Source organism: Lissotriton vulgaris, chromosome 9, assembly GCF_964263255.1.
Source record: "Lissotriton vulgaris chromosome 9, aLisVul1.2, whole genome shotgun sequence".
NCBI lineage: Eukaryota > Metazoa > Chordata > Amphibia > Caudata > Salamandridae > Lissotriton > Lissotriton vulgaris.
In genome coordinates, this window is record NC_141697.1 from 597903421 (window position 1) to 597920434 (window position 17014).

The 17014-nt window shown below is 40.8% G+C and overlaps 1 protein-coding gene across 1 annotated transcript in view; it reads right to left on the bottom strand.

The window, feature by feature from the left end:
• The window catches only part of L3HYPDH (trans-L-3-hydroxyproline dehydratase), a 102712-nt gene that overhangs the window by 50139 nt on the left and 35559 nt on the right, over positions 1-17014 (bottom strand). Inside the window, exon 2 of the mRNA XM_086938206.1 lies at positions 7614-7783. Within this exon, the coding sequence (XP_086794332.1) occupies positions 7614-7783 (170 nt within the window). The remainder of the gene's footprint in view (positions 1-7613; positions 7784-17014) is intronic.

A 17014-nucleotide genomic window follows, 5' to 3' on the forward strand; every position in this document is an offset into this window, starting at 1 on the left:
GAACAACGTGCTGATCAGACAAATATGCACAATTTAAATGAAGTGCATACAAAATATCGTACATACAAAAATATGTGTGGGGCCTCTGACGCCTGGTATAAAACCGAAATGACGTTGTATAAATTAATGCCCGTGTCAAATAGGTGATTAAACCAACATGCTACTCAGCGTCTCATAATGAGGTACTCACTGAACAAATCCGGAAGTGTTAATCAGTAAACCTATTAATAAATAGAACAAAAAAAAAATCAGACAAATCTACCCGTAGGTTAAACAATAATCAATGCGGTCAGAGAGACCTGTGGGACATAAATGTGACAAATATTCATTTACTCGCGGTGTAGGAGATAAACCGCGCCGTGTTGAGTTCAAACCCTTCAGTACAGTTAAAACAGCCTAAAAGTACAAGAGCAAATGTTGCTCTTTAACATTTGCTCTTGTACTTTTAGGCTGTTTTAACTTCTTTGCTGGCAATACATTAGACACTGTTTGAAGGAGAGTAGGATCTGTTTCTTATAGTTACCCACAATTTTTGCTGATGTTTCACTGTTTTCGACTTAGACTGACTGGGATCCTGCTATTCAGGACCCCAGTCAAGCTGGTTTCTACTCTACATTGATTGTATGTACTTTAGGTACACTCCAGATTGGATTCTGGGGTACCCTTATGTGTCCCTAGTATATGGTATACAATGTACCCAGGGCATAGGTACCCCCCGAGTCCTCCCAGGGGGTGCAGCATGTATTATGCCACCCCTGAGAGACCATTCAAAATGACACCACAAGTCTGCTACTGCATAGTATTGTATTTTTCTTATAAAGCGCTAACAATCATCCTGAGTTGGATATCACGGCGCTGCAATAACTATGATGAGCGGTGTGTTGACCTGAGTCCTACAAATTTAGTCTGGTTTGGGGAAAAGGAAGGTTTTCAATTGCTTCCTAAATGACAGGTGGCAGTCCGTAAGTCTGAGAGCCAAGGGCAACTCATTCCATTTGGTTGCGGCTATGTGGGAGAAAGCTCACTCTCCCATCCTGGCTCTCTTCACTCGGGTTGTTCTTGCTCTTGCTGTGAATTGAGAGCGGAGATTTCTAGTTGGTGCATAAAACTTAATCCTATTTCTTAGGATAAGTGGACCTGTGTTATGCAGTGCTCTGTGTGTTATAAACAGCATTTTGAAGGTCGCTCTCTGCCTCATTGGCAGCAATGGAGCTCTCTTAAGCAGCTCTTGGCTGAGTCGAATTTTCTTTTCTTACAGATTGCCTTAGCCGCCGCGTTTTGCACTATTTGTAGTTTGGTGCCTACAAACAGGGAGTTTCCATAGTCCAGCCTGCTCATCATTACTGACTGAACCAGGATCCTTCTACACTCAGTGGGAATCCAGGGGAAGACTCTTCTGAGCATCTTCAACAAAGCGAAGCCTTTGCTGCAAATTGTTGATACGTGGGATTTCATAGACAGAGTGGTATCGATCGTCACTCCCAGGTTCCTTGCTGTCTGTCGGAATTGGGGGGGTGCCCAGGGGCGCTTGCCACCAGCTGTTATTCCACAGCTGAGTGTGTCCACCGAACAGCAATATCTCTGATTTATCTGCGTTCAGTTTTAAACAGTGGCTATACATCCAGTCAGACAGTTCGGTGAGACAATTTAGTAGCCTATCCTTGGGGTCATCATCCTCATCCAGGATAACAGTTAATTGGGTGTCGTCTGCGTAAGTACAGATTTCGGCAGCCCACTTTCTTCCTATCGCTGCCAGGGAAGACACAAACACGTTAAACTACGTTGAGCTCAATGAGGCCCCCTGTGGGACCCCATATTTAATGTTCCGGTGTGGGGATGAAAAGTTACCCATGCGCACTAATTGCGTTCAGTCCGACAGGAATGATTGCAACCACCCCAGTGCTCTGTCCCGGATACCTTTTGCTGCAAGGGTTCTTAGTAGCAGGTTGTGTGGTACGGTATCAAGCAGCCTGTGTAAGGTGGTGCATGCACCCCTTACTTAGATAAAGGTTCACTATATCTATCCTATATCACTGCACATATAAACCTATCAGTCAGCCCTATGACAGGCCTTATCAATCCTGAAGGCAGGGTGCTGGGTTTTATGTGAGAGGGTGACCATGCATAAGCAGAACCCCTCTGCAGCCTTCGGAACCTATTCTCCGGGGTTGTTTGTGATGCAGCCAACCATATATATTTAAGTGCATTATAACCTTGCGGTAAATGCTAACATTAAAACAGCTGCTTGGAAACATGTTGTGTTTGGTGTCAAACACCTTGGAATCATACCTCCCCCGCGGGCAGGGGAGGTATGATTCCACCCTCCTAAAGGGACATATGTGACACACTGGTACACCCGGTACCAGCTTTCTCGACCTGGGCATCACAAAATGGATGCTGCCAGCCACAGACACAATTCTGCCCTCCTGCTACTGAGCCAAACTCAAGCAGGGGAAGGCTTGACAGTAGGCTTCCTGCCACAGGGAGGTGTGACAACTTCCCAGGCAGGCTTTAGTGTATTGGGGCTGGGTGGGTGCACTCAGAGTGCTTTGAAGCCTGCACTGGGGGCACATTTGGTGTCCCTGTGCACAGTCCAGCTCAAACCGGTTGCAGGAGCCATTTGCCCGTGCTCTGGCGCAAAACTGGACAAAGGACATGGGTGTAGCCACCCCTTTGTCCCGACCCTCCCATAGGTGGGTCCCTAGAGTTTGTCACACCCCTTCCTTGGGTATAAAGTAGGTGACGAGTGTTCTGTGAGCTGGTATTTTGTGAATCAGCTCGTGGTCCCTTCACAATCCCTGGTTTGTTGACCTGTGGGTCCCTGTGAAGGTAACTTTGACTTTCAGTGGGCTTTCCTGTTTGCCCCAGACGTGCCCTGACTCTCCATTGCTTGGAGAGTCCCCAAGACCTTGCTGGTCCTCACCGAAGCTTATTTCCTTTGCCCGCATGGGTTGCAGTTGCAAAGGCTTGTTGGTGTTCAATCCGGACACTGAACCCCCAGCACTCGACATCCTTCATGGGACAGCTAACCTCTGGACATTGGTCAGCGTCGACGTCTCCTGGTCCCTGAGGGTGCAGAGTCAAGCATCACGTTATCTCACCAGAATCACACAACATCGGTGGGTTTTTGTCTATCGTGCCCCTGGTCACCCTGAAGTGACCCAGACTCTGTCCCCTCTGCTTTCAGGTTCTTCTCACCTCGAATCCAGGCTTGGATTCCACCAGACACTTTTCATTTTCCCGGCAGCAGCACTTTTCCGCATGACGCCATTGAAAACGACGAAGGTTTCTGACATCACTTGACACCTATGCATCCAGCTTTCCTGGGATAGGTAACACAGGTACTCCGGTACTCACAAGGGTGCTGGCCTTAGAACCTTCTATGTTTGAAAGGGTTTGCTCAAAGTCCTCTCCGAAGTGTCCTTAATCTTTAATTTTCCAACCGCGTCTTTCCCATAGAGTTGTACGGAGCTCGCGTCTGTGTTATCACACTGCACCCGTCCTCCGTGAGTCCCCTGTGTCAATACTTTGGGGGGTTCCTTGGGGTCCCCGCGATTCTACGCGCACTAGGCACTGTGTCTAGTCAAGTCGCAGTTGTTATACCACTTTCTTAGTATGTGGTTTGGTCTCCCCCTGGAGCCCACTGTGTATTGTGTTATTTACTGTCGTTCTAGTGATTTAATATTGTGTGCTTTGTGCTCTAATCTCATAAAGAGGTTAGTAGAGAGTGTTTAGTAATAAATACATATATTTTATATGTCTCTTGTGAGGTTCTCCTTTCATTTGGTCATTCAGGAGGTTATAATCTGGTAAAACAAGCTGCTTTACATTCATTTGAGACTTAGTCTGAAGGCTGCTCTCCATAGCTACCACTAGGATAGCTTTCAATAAAGGTTGTCTTAAAACCTAATCATCAATAAGGGTTGTTTGGACTGGTACAAGGTGCCCACTTTAATTAGTGGCCAGCATATACCAGACAACTTCTCACACTGTTTGTAACACTGTTCATAACCCTATCATGTACTTTGAATTACTCTAAGATGGTGGCCATTCCTGCGGGATATCGTGTAAGTCTGTCCTTTATCTCAGCTTAAGTTATTTACACTTCCAGAGCCTGCAGCCCAGTACTGAAGGGCTTAAACTCAACACAGTGAGGTTGATCTCCTACACGGTGAGTAAATGAATATTTGTCACATTTATGTCCCACAGGTCTCTCTGACCGCATTGATTTTTGTTTAACCTACGGGTAGATTGGTCTGATTTTTTTGGTTCCATTTATTGATAGGTTTACCGATTAACACATCCGGATTTGTTCAGTGAGTACCTCATTATGAGACGCTGAGTAGCATGTTTGTTTAATCACCTATCTGACATGGGCATACAACTTCATTTCGGTTTTATATCGGGCTTCGGAAACCCCACACTTTTTTTTTTATACACGATTTTTTGCATGCACTCTCTCGTTCATTGGTCACATTCATTTCTACGATAGCTCTTTTAATCTTCACGTTTTATAGGAGTTACAATTATTACAGTTATCTGTTGATAACACCACCATTCATATACGTTCCACAACATTGTTACGTTTTAGCGGGCGATCACTGTGTTTAACATGTATGGGACGTTGGACACATTCTTTTGTGTTGTTGATTTTGGTCACTTCACTTTTGTATTTCCTAGCATCGTGTACATTATTTAGGCACTTTTGGGACAGCATTAACATAGTTATAGTTGTATACTTAGTTGGACTGGTTTCCTCGTATCAACATCATTTCATGATTTGTTGTAGATCTTACTCCCATGACGAAGGGCGCCATCTGCCCGAAATGCATTGGGATGGAACATTATGTGATTGGAACTAATTTGGAATGTTACATGAAACGATACAGGTTGATATGAATGTAATATCAACAGATGTACATAAATACTTACACTATTTTCCTACAAAAGGTTGAATAAATTGACTTGAAAATCAGTGTGATCATCATCTATTTATACCCGCTTCGCGGGTTCTTCCGCTGTGCTCAGGGGGACGTCTCCAATTCTGGAGTCGTTACTTTATTGAATATTACCTTTCACACTTTTTGACCAGAGAGTGATACCCCAGAAGCATGCAACAAACTTAACAGGAAGAACACCTTAGGTTGTGCGTGTCTCTACTAATTTTCCTTTTAGAAAGTGGACAGTTCTTGCTCTTACAGCTCTGTGTTGCTGCAGCCTGTCTCCAATACACGTCTGGGGTGAGTGACAGCTACACTTTATGCATTCCCTCCAGACAGCCACAAACATAAGGTTAGGTGTGTCTGAGTACTCATCTGCATTCTGATGGCTCTTACTGGGCAGGAAGGGAGGTAGGGATTGACACACCTAAATAGGTAGTTCCCTGTCACCACACAAAGGGCTGATTATCCCCTACTGATAGTCTGGAGCCAGGGCTGGGAAAAAAGGCCTCTGTGCACTTCAAATACCCTTCTTTGAAGTCACCCCCACTTCAAATGCACACGTGGTTATAAGCACTGGGTCTCTGACCCCACCAAATCCGACACTTCTGAACCTACAACTGGACTATGTCAGAAGAAATGCTGTGTTGCATCAAGGACTGACACTCTGCTGGACTGCTGACCCGGAAGGCTTGCTTTTTTGCTGTGCTGTCCGGCTGCTATCTGACCCTGCTGAGGGAGAGCTGGACTCTGCCTTGCAACACAAAGTTTTCACCAAGGGTTTGCTGTCTTGGCTCCTGTTGTTGAGACTCTGGGAAATCAAAGTCTCTATCCCTGCTCTTGTGCCTGAAGATACTTGTTTCAGAGACACCAACGCATACACTGACTGCGTGAGCAGAAATCGACACATCATCCCTGTGGCAGGAGCAGAACTCGGCGCATTGCATCAGAACCAACACAGTGCCTGCAGAAACCGAAGCACGGAACTGATCATTGCTGCTGCAGCGGTATACAGAGATCTACGCATCCTTTGACTGCATGGAGAAACCTGGTGCATTGCACTCAGAACCAACACATCTTGCTACTTCATCAACGGAACTGAATCATCACCACCACTGCGGGATCCACATCAATGCATCGCTGCCTGCACCCCACATCTCACTGTTGCGACCAGGATAAGGTACTTTGTTCATCAGGGCCTGCATGGGTCCGGTAGTCGATCTGTGCACTATTGTGATCAGCTCGAACTATTGACTTTGCCCCGATCCAGCATGACCAGATAATCCCCATTGGTACTTATTGCTTCTAAAGCACTAGAACTCTTTTCATTTTTTAAAAATTCATATGTCAACACCTACTTATTGGATTTTTGTCATTTTCGTCTTGATTTATTTATACAATTATTGTCTTTTTTCTAACCCAGCGCACAGACTTTGTGTGGTGTTTTCATTCTCTTACTCTGTGTGTGTGTGTGTGTGTGTGTGTGAATGTGTTTTGCACAAATACTTTTCACATTGCCTCTTTAATCTAGCCTCACTGCTCTGTGCGAAGCTACCAGAGGGTGAGCACAGGTAAACGTTTTGAGTGTATTTAGCTTACCAGAGAGGTGGTCCCTACTTGGACAGGGTGCATACCTCTGCCAACTAGAGACCCCATTTCTAACAGTTCCAAAATAAACTGGACTGTGCTTACAGTTCACAACTGCATGCAAATTTCTTCAGTCTGAACTGATAAATACCACGTCATTCCACTGTATCTCTGAGTCTTTTTGCGGAGAAGGACATTTGTTCTGTGATCAGTTCGCTTTAGTAGAATATCATGCATAGCCTCTGCTATAAAACAGATGCAAGTTTCACATAGGGAGCTTTTGAAGGCTAAACTGGTAAGGGTCTATCAGGGCGATGAGGGCTTTTACCAACTGTTATAGCTAGAGGCAGAAAGGCTATAAGGCTGCTGCAACATTCCACCCACTGAGGGTGGGATCATAAATTAAACAGGGAGAAACTGAAAAATAAACTTTGGATGTTGGAGCAGAAGGTCTACAGCTGCCATTATTGGCCCTAGGCTACTCTGTTGTCGTCAATGGAGATTGCAACATTTCAGTGTTCTAATATGGAATAAATACTCTTTGTCCACGAGCGAGTCTGTCCCCACAACTTGCCTTGGAGGAAGACAGTAAAAAAGCAGCTAATTGGCACTTAGTACTCACTGTTAAGAGGTGAACACAGGTTAACACCACTTGCAGAGAGTGTTAACTACTGTTAATTGCCAGACTCACAAGCTATATCTGCCCAACAACTTGTGGGTAATAAGCTATTGGCACCCAATCTCACCCAACACAGGCTGACAAATGAGGCAACTGACCTTTTCTGTTTTGTGTCCCTGCTTCACACTATCCACTGAAGATACAAAGCAGACAAACAGCAGTAGTTAATGCCAGACCTTTAAGCATTCTGCTTGGCGGAGACACTCTCAACATTCCGAACAGGGTGCTAATATCACTGAACATTCATTTGAAGCCAGTGGGCTGTAGTGAGAGATCTACTAAGGCACTTTTCATCTTTAACTTTTTGGAAATCCTTACACTTATTACCCGTGTAATGAAAGCTCTAATATCTACAGTGTAATTAGACAGGAGATACTGGAAATGATTATTAAAGTGAGTTGTTGTACCTGGGCTTTTACTGCTTCAGTCACTGCAGTTGCAGCATCAACAAGATCCCTGGTCTTTGAGGAACAAATATCCAGTCCAAATCTCTCGCTACTGACGAAAGCATAAAAAGCGCCTCCATACCCAATGTCGACCGTCACCTTGCCATATACAGGAAGATCAACTGTAACATCTAAAAAGAACATGCATATGGTTAAATCGATGAAATGCATTCATTACTACATGCTATTGTGACTTTTTTTAGAAATATGTCATTTTGCATTAGAGTGGTGCAAGCCGGATGTTCAGAAAACATGCACAATTACACACAGGGAAATACAAACTAAGGCATTAGGGCAGGTCTTATCAGGCTTCCACTAACTTTTGAGGGTGCTAGTGGACGATTCTATTATAACATTACATTATTAGACCATTTATTCAAACGGGAATGTCAGACATGAACAGGAAGTAATCCAGAGATGCAGAATTGTTACATATGCATATATATATTGTGTCAAGACAATGATGTAAGACGTTATACAAATGTACTCTTCCAACAAGATATTTGATGTGATAGAACCATATAACACTTTCTAAAATGAAAACGAAAAGGACAGAAAAAAAATCCCTAAAAATGAAAGGTAGGAAGTTATTCACAGTCATAGGCCTGTTACTGTATGGAACTATTATTTGTTACTACCAGTCCACTGGAGACCGTGCTTCCTGTTACCCTATTAAAGCTACCACCTCTAAATACTTTCTCCTCCAATCTTTTTTTAACAGCTTTGTTACTATCACTTCCTACAATCAGCTAACTTCCACAGGTGCAGACAGTGACCATCTCTCTATCACCCATGCATGATTATTTCACATATCCACTGACACTTCAGCCTCTCCCTTTCTTTCTCCGACGTTTTCCCTCCCACTTACAAACACACACTTTCCCTCTGTGTCCCTTCCTCTCCCTCACCACTACCATCATTCGCCTGGCATATCCACTTTTCTCTCTCATCCTCTTTCTTCATCTTTACTTCATTTTGTCTAAACTGTGAAGCTACCAGTATGCAGGCCCGTTACGAAAAATATATGGTTTATTGACAAAAGCAAGAGGAAAATAGTTTTCATGTTGAACCAACTCGATCCAAAATTTTGATTGTTAATGGGAGAACAGTGTAATTAACTACAACATATTTTTATTGTTAAGCAAATATTTTTGTTGTGAATTGGTCAGGAAATGTCTTTGTTACATACACCAAAAACAATGTTAAAAAATAAGTCTCTCTCTTTTCTCTACCTACTATTGTCTAAATACAGTAGCTGTCAACAAACTTTCATTTATGGAACTGCACTGGCTGTTTTTGTACTGAATGTCTTATTTATGTTTTCATCTACCTGCACATAGTGTCACTCCTGGCCTAATGTTTAAAGTCTAAGACTTTTTATTTGCAAGGTAATGGTTTGAGTCCCATTCAGTGGTCATATGTATACTTAAAAATCTGTTCCGGCATCAATAATTTCAAGGTTCACTGAAATAAGAGGAATTTCCCTTTTGTACTGCAACAATATATAATTGCTGTTGTTTGTTAATGGGAAAAGATTGGGATTAGTTAAAAATATATTTTACTGATAAGTAAATATTTTTGTTGCAAATCTGTCAGGAAATATCATTTTAATATACGATGTCTGCAAGGAAAAAGAATTTCCCCCACCTGTTTCTTTTTCTCTAGTTCCTATTTCAGCAGTTTTGAACCTGTGTTCCGGCGTCCCAACGGGTTCACAACACCCACTTGGAGGGCGTGGGACTGCTTAGAAAATAACATATTAATAAGGGGTATATAAAAAAGAAAAATGTAACATCTGAAATATTTAAAAGTTCTTTAAAAGTGAAGGAATTTTAAATTGGAGATTAAAAATTAAGTTGGTATCAGGTTGATTCAGGGAAACAGTGCAAAAGCATCCAACAGAATATAGTAGGGCCTTAATTGAATCTAGAAAAAGTCCAACCTTCCTTTTAAAATTATAATTTTGATTTTTTTAATATTTATTGCTGAATTAAATAACATTTCATAATTTGTGCATTTGTTTGATGAATGCTTGTTTATGTATTTGTATGTATTGTTTAGGAATTGAAATACACATGGGGGAAGACTCGAATGAGACTGACACTAATCTAATCCATGGAGATATTCATAGAAAAGGTACAACGGCAGAACCTTCCCTGAGAGATATTTTAACCACCATATCAGCTCTTCATAAAGACATAAAAAAAGACAGTCAACGCAATCATCTTGCTATTCAGAAATTAGAGGGAGCGGTTAAAAAAGTTGGCAATACCTGCACCGAGATCTCAGAACGGATGTCCTAGCTAGAAACCCGCACCGAATATTTAGAGAAAGATGTAGCTCTTCTACAAAAGCAGGATAAAACTCAAGACAAAATCATTAGAGACTTAATGCTTAAAGTTGAGGATCAGGAGAACCGATCCAGAAGAAACAATCTCCGCTTTCTGGGTATCCCAGAATCTGTGGAGAATAATGACGTCAGAGGCTATATAAGTAATCTCCTGAAAAGATCCTTCCCGGAACTAACGAAGTGGGATATGGACAAGGAAATCCTGCGAGCACATCGCTTTCCCTTTATACAACGGAAATACACCGAGAAATCCTCTAAATTCCCAAGAGCTATCCTGGTTTGTTTCGGGAACTTTCTGCTTCGTGAGGCCATCTATGACCTGGCACGGCCTACCAGCAAGCGGGAGTATAACGGATCTCTATTCTTTGTCAGACCAGACTTCGCACATCCCACTGTGGAACGAAGGTGGAGAATGCGGCAACTTTACACCCCTTTTGAAAAAATTGGTGCAACAGTGTACCTCCAGAATCCTTCTCGTCTGAAAGTAATCTTTAGATGAACAACGCGTATCTTCAACAGTGAAATCCAAGCGGAAAGCTACCTGCAAGAACTCACTGATGCCGCTAGGAAACCAAACTGATAAAGACTATATACTATTAACTGCATATATACCTATGGTCGTTACTCGGCTATATGTTTTACTGCACAACTATCTATGCCCACTTAACCTGTGCAATAGCATATTCTTTGTTACATACACCAGTCTTGGGCTCAATCTAGCTACTGCTGATGTGTATTTATGCCTTCTTATAGGTATGGAAATATAGCTCTCGATAGTTATTTATCTTTTTCTTCGGCAACAGGCAGGGTAGGAGGCTGTGAGAGTAGTCTTCGGCGACCTGACCACCCAGATGCCCACACCTGGATCCCCTCGGATCCAGGACACCTCTATGAATGGGAGGGGGGGGAGGGCGATCTTACAGACAGGGTGGGATTGCAAAGGGGTGGGGTTCAAAGGGGAGGGACAGTAGGGGCAGTCTGGCTAATATTAATAAAAGGGATACCACATGGCGAAGTGCTTCTTACAGAAGAAAAATTCTCGGCTGGCTATAATGAACGAACAAACTTGGAAAACTATATCTAAGACTTTACTATGTCTTCATTAAAATTTTTATCTGTTAACATCTGTGGCTTGAACGACATAAATAAACGTCAAAATGTTGCCATCTGGCTTCAATCAACTGGGGCAAACCTTGTATGCATACAAGAAACTCATATTGAGGCAGCTCAAACCCACCTTTTAAAATCACTTGGGTTTAGGCTTGTATGTGCTACCACTCAAGGCGTTAGGACTAAGGGAGTTGCTATTTTGTTTAAGGGTCAGGGACAAACATTCCCGAAAAGCAAAGTTGACAAAAATGGGCGGTGGGCAATCACAATGCGACAAGATACTGAAGGGAGGAAAATGACGATCTGCACCTTTTATGGTAGCAATGAAGATGATCCCTCAAGCATCAACGAAATCTCTAATGAACTAACACACTGGCCATTACCGATTATACTGTGTGGTGACTTTAATTTAAATTTGCCCTATGATTGGTCGTCTAAAGACCGCTGGGTATATAAGGGCCGCAAACCAAAGGTTTTTAGGGCAGTAAAAGATCTGTGCTGCTTGCATGGATTGATAGATGGATGGCAATCCACCACACAACTCCCTCATGACACTGGGTATACATTCTACTCATATCCACATCACACATATGCCAGAATTTATTTATTTTTCCTTTCTAACTCTTTAAAAAATATAAGTAAAATTAATAAACTAACCAAAATACTCTCCGATCACAATCCTTTAATGTGTATGGTGAACACAGGCACCACTGAAAAAAGAATAAGATCATGGACCTTTGAAAAAACTCTGTTACTTGACCCTAACTATTGTTCACATATGCGAGAGTGGATCCCAAATTTTATACAGGAGAATCTGGGTAGCACTGGAATAGACGTGGTCTGGGATGCGTTAAAGGCAGGGATTCGGGGGGAAACCCTACAATACTCCGTAAGATCAAATCGATTATCTCACATCAAATCTCAGACTCAACAAGAAGAACTTCGACAGGCGGAAGAGGGTCTAATTGAGGCTATCAAAACACATGCTGGGACAGAAATAATTGAAAGAAATCAAACTCGAGTCGCAATAGCCAGGGCAGAAATTATAGATGATATCACAGCTAAAGCGGTAAAAAAAGCAACTGCTAATCGAGAGATGATATACGAGGTAAACGAACTTGTGGGTCACCAACTAGCGGTCCGTATGCGCCAACTAGAGACGACCAATACTATTCAGCAGATATCAGATCCAACAAAAGGTATAGTTACTAATCCTGAAGACATTAAGGAAGCCTTTTTTTCACTTTTATAGCTCATTATATACTGAGGGAAGTGAGGATAACAATACAGAAAATATGATAAATGAATATCTTAATCTACAAAACACATCAAGCTTTGATGAAACAGACCAATCGGTATTAACAGATGATCCAAACTTGGAGGAAATCCAACAAATAATCAAGAATTTACCAAAGGGAAAGGCGACAGGCTTAGATAGTCTACCTTCGGAATTTTTTTTAACCTTCCTAACCGAACTTCAACATATAATGGTGACTTTATTTGGTTATATTTTCAGAGAGGGAACCCCTCCTAAATCTTGGTCTAGTGCAAAAATTATAATATTTCCCCAAAAAAACAAACCCCCTGATCAATTAGGCTCATATAGACCAATTACCTTGATTAATGCGGATTCTAAAATTTATTCCAAACTACTAGCAAATCGCCTTGCCCCAATTATCCATTTAGTTATAACCAATTACCAACATGGCTTTGTCCCAGGAAGATCTACAATTGATCACGTCCATAGAGTCATTACTCTTTTTGATCAGTCACGAATTACAGGAGACCCTATGGCCCTCATACTTTTAGATGCGGAAAAGGCATTTGATAGGGTCTCCTGGAAATTCCTTTGGGCAGCTCTGAAAAGAGTTGGAATTCCCCCAAGCTTTAACCTGGCAATACAACAATTATATGTCAACCCGACCGCTATGGTTTCTGTCAATGGCAATCTTACCAAATCATTCAAGATATCGAGAGGGACGAGACAAGGCTGCCCCTGCGCGAGCCTGCTATTCGCCCTCTATTTAGATCCCTTTCTACAAAGACTGGAAATTAATTTGGTAATAGAGCCTATTATATCACGAGATCTCTCCACTAAAATTTTAGCCTATGCTGATGACATAGCAATCGTCACTAAGAACCCAGCATTAACTATGCTTGCTATCGTTGACGAGGCCATCAAATTTGGAGTTGTTTCCGGATACGCCCTTAATCAAGGTAAAACCCAAATTGTGATTAATGATAATTTAACTCTTGCCGACCCTAGAGTTACTCCAAACGCAACATATTTGGGGATTGCTATCACCGCCAAATTAGAAGTTCTGGTAGATATTAATGTAAAACCTGTTTTAAGGACAATACAAAAGGATCTCCACCGACTAGATAACCTGCACCTTTCCCTGATTGGTAGAGTTAACGCCATTAAAATGGCGTTTTTCCCTAAATTACTGTACCTATTTAGAGCAATATGCCTAGAATTCCCGGACTCCTGTTTAAAATCAATGGAACAGACTTTCTCAAAATTTATTTGGTCATATTCTAAACCAAGACGTGCATTAAAACTCCTTACTCTACCAAAGGAACGGGGGGGCTTAGGTTTACCAAACTTGCGGCTTTATTATTGGGCAGCAAACATGATTAACAGTCAAGAACTTCTTCAAATAGATTTAGCGAATGTAGCATCACCGGGTGGACAACCATCTATTTATAACCTGTTGTTAGGTGAAAAAAACTCTGGATATCTATGGCGTCATCTACATGACAGCTACCACAAAAAAGTTAAATTTAAGCCGCTCCTACATTCTTTTAAAATATTGCAAAAAATAAGAAAACTAATGGATATTGGGTGAATCTCATACTATACACTCTTTAAAGATAATTTAGATCTGCCCGCTATTTTTAGGGATAGCTGTATGAAGAAATGGGGAGCAGCCGGAATTACACACTTCCGCAAACTCTGCTCTTCTTCGGGGTTTCACACATTCGAGGAACTAAGAATGAAATTTCAAATTAACAACAGAGACTTCTTCAAATACCTACAAATACGGGATTTCATCACAAAAAGAAATCTCTGTGAAATCATCAGCATAAAATGTGAGATATTTGAGACACTGTCGTCCAGTAAAGTTAACACCATTAGTGAAATATATATCCTACTAAGTAACTTGGTACCTGATGATATAGGAAAGATAGCCTCGAAATGGGAAAACAAAATTGACATATCCCGAGCTGAAATTGAAAGTACAATGGTAATGTCACAAAATTATTTACTATCAACTAAACTTCAAACACAGTTTTATAAAACCCTCTTTATGTTATATTACACTCCTGACAAAATAGCAAAATGGGGCTCGGGTGAAGGAACTCATTGTCCCCGGTGCCACTTTCCGAATGCAGACTGTATACATATTTTTGCTACCTGCGACGGCCTATCCCAATTGAAACTCGATATTGAGAGGTTTATGACAGCGGTGGTGAAAAATCCCATTACCTTGAGTATTGAAACAATGCTTTTAGGAGCGAATGACCCAAACCGCAATCGACTAGGGGCGGAATTTATATTTATGTCAATGGCTGTTCTTAGGATGTGTATTGCATCGGCCTGGTTAGATGAACTGGCACCCTCATTTCAGCAATGGCTTGCTAGATTACTAGCCACATTTAAGTTGGAAATTGCAATCTATAAAGGGAAAGGTAGAAAGAAACGCAATGCTGGTCTGAAAATTTGGGCTCCGCTACAGGAATGGTGTGATAATCAAGGCAATAATAATAATAATAACAGGGAACTCCCTCAAACCTAAATTTAGATTTATTGGGGTCACTCTTAGTGAAGTCTATATATGGGATTTAACTATTTAACCAGGTAGTAAGGAACAAAGGAACTGATAACTGCTCTTGTATTTGTATTTGAACTTGCAATGGCCTCTGTCTTCTTATTTGAAGACTTTATTTATTTATTTATTTATTTATTTTTATGCTGTGCTGTTATTGTACTTGTGCCTTGCTTGATGTAGCTTGATTTATTATTTTTTAAATGTCAGCTCTGTGATTGACTTTAGGGCACAGCACACAGTTATTAGACTGGGCCAAACGATGCATAACGTGGTACCCATATTGCATATTTTTCTTTTTGTATCTTTTTTTTTTTCCTAAAGAAGTCTGCCAGACTAAGGGGTGGGGGGAGGGTTAGGGGGTTATGGTGAACTCTCTCAGTGTAAATTTATGTATTCTATGATTTTATATAAAAATCAATAAAAACCATAAAAAAAAAAAAAAAAGGAATTGAAATAATTTAACTTGCTTAGGCCCGGGTTCTCTGATTCCAATAATGATTCAGCGGGGGGGGGTCACCAGATTCCAGTAATTCAGTGGAGGTCACCGGATTCCAGTAATGATTACGTGGGAGCCGACAGAAGTGAAAAGCGTAAGAACCAAGTGGTTGTCAGTGTAAGGTCTATTTTTGTATCACATGTCAAATTTATGTTTTCATCCAGCTTCACAGTGTGTCACTTGTGGCCTAGTAGAGAAGATCGTATACTGGATGCCTAAAAGTGAAGGGTTGAGAGCCTGCTAATTCCATGGTCTTGTGTATGCTTCAGGGTTTGTTCCACGGTTAACTGAAATAGGTATGAAGAAAAGTTTTGATATTGCAACAATTTCTCCCCCCAAAAAAAAGTGAATTGGAGAAGAGTAGGATTAGTTAGAATATGTGTTGTTCTTGATAGACAAATATTTTTGTTGGTAATCTATATTGAAATTCCTTTTTTTCCATATACCATACCTTTAAGAACAAAAAAACTTCTCCCCCCTCTCTCTCATTTGTTATCTCTAATTCCTATTGTCTTAATGATGTAGCTGTCAGTCAAAACTACTGTCAAAAATGGAGTGTTGTTTTTGGCCTAGTGGTGATGTTAGAATCTCTGTCTGAAGGTGAAAGGGCAGAATTCCACTATTTTCATGGTCAGGTGCCGGTTTGATGGTTTGTTCCATTACAAATATTTTAAGGTTTGCTGAATTATGTACAAAGAAAAGTGGAACAGTATTTTAAACATGTATGTGTTTACTGGAGAATAGTAGGATTATTTAAAACATTTGTCATTGACAGCAGGTAATTTGTTTAGTTTTACTTATATAAGTTGTTTAGATCTACTGCTTTTGTGATGGTATCTTTAAAAATGAAAGACTAGGTTATATATATATATATATTTTTTTTTTTTTAGTTCAAAACAACTTTATTTCGATTAATAACAAATCATAAAAAGCACACAGACACAAATACATAATCGGGGGATACAATTACATTGAATTGAGGTCACTATTAAAATTGAACAATTAAAATATATTGTTTTGCAACATAATAAAGTGTCTTGTGTTATATAATAATGATAGAATATTTGTAAAAGGGTTTTAAACATATATGTTTCACAATCTATTATCATATACTAAGAATGAGTATGGGATTGTTGGACACACATTTGTGTTGTTATGGTGATATAAGTGTTACTGTATTTTATGGGATAATAGTCTGTGTAATGGTATATTTGATCATGCTTATCATGTATGGACATCATTCAAGAAACATATTTCACAAAGCAGACCCTTCAAAGTTCCTCGGTTCAAATGATGGCTTAGACTTAATCACTAACCCCATGGGACAGATGTTAAGTTTTTTATGGATTTGTGAATGTGCTATTGTAAATTGGCACTTACTCATTTTCCCCTGGTTAAACAGTATATGTCTAGGATGTAGATTTGTCTTTGACATAGTGGCTGCTTCTGGAGTGTCAGATACAAAGAGGATATAATTATGTAATCCCAAAAACAGTACACTTAAAGATGACGCCTGTACACAATTCATCACAAGTCAGCATTATTTTAATAAGAAACTGGACCATCATCTAGC